Below are 221 nucleotides of genomic sequence, written 5' to 3' on the forward strand. Positions count from 1 at the left end.
ACTCACCCGGCTGTAAGTGTGCCTCTTGCTCTGAGCCATGCTGGTGTGTGTGCGAGTGTGTTTAGCCCAGTCCTGCAGGTTATTCCTCTATCTCTGGAAGGTGTGGGTGCAGCATGGCCGCTGCTGGTGCCAGTGCCAGGCTGTGGGGTGGGCTCTGATCATACAGGCGGATGCTTTATCTGAGGGATCGAGAAGGTAGAGGAGAAGGGGGCCCCCCCAGC

At 59.3% G+C, this 221-nt stretch overlaps 1 protein-coding gene across 1 annotated transcript in view; it reads right to left on the reverse strand.

Annotated features, from left to right (window-relative positions):
• The window catches only part of DCTN1 (dynactin subunit 1), a 133,549-nt gene extending 133,334 nt beyond the window's left edge, over window positions 1–215 (reverse strand). The window contains exon 1 of the mRNA XM_018568514.1: window positions 7–215. Coding sequence (XP_018424016.1) covers window positions 7–39 — 33 coding nt within the window. The 5' untranslated portion in view covers window positions 40–215. The remainder of the gene's footprint in view (window positions 1–6) is intronic.
• Between the last annotated feature and the right edge of the window lie 6 nt (window positions 216–221).

The sequence above is a fragment of the Nanorana parkeri genome, unplaced genomic scaffold, assembly GCF_000935625.1.
Source record: "Nanorana parkeri isolate BGI_ZX_2015 unplaced genomic scaffold, ASM93562v1 scaffold1200, whole genome shotgun sequence".
Lineage (NCBI taxonomy): Eukaryota > Metazoa > Chordata > Amphibia > Anura > Dicroglossidae > Nanorana > Nanorana parkeri.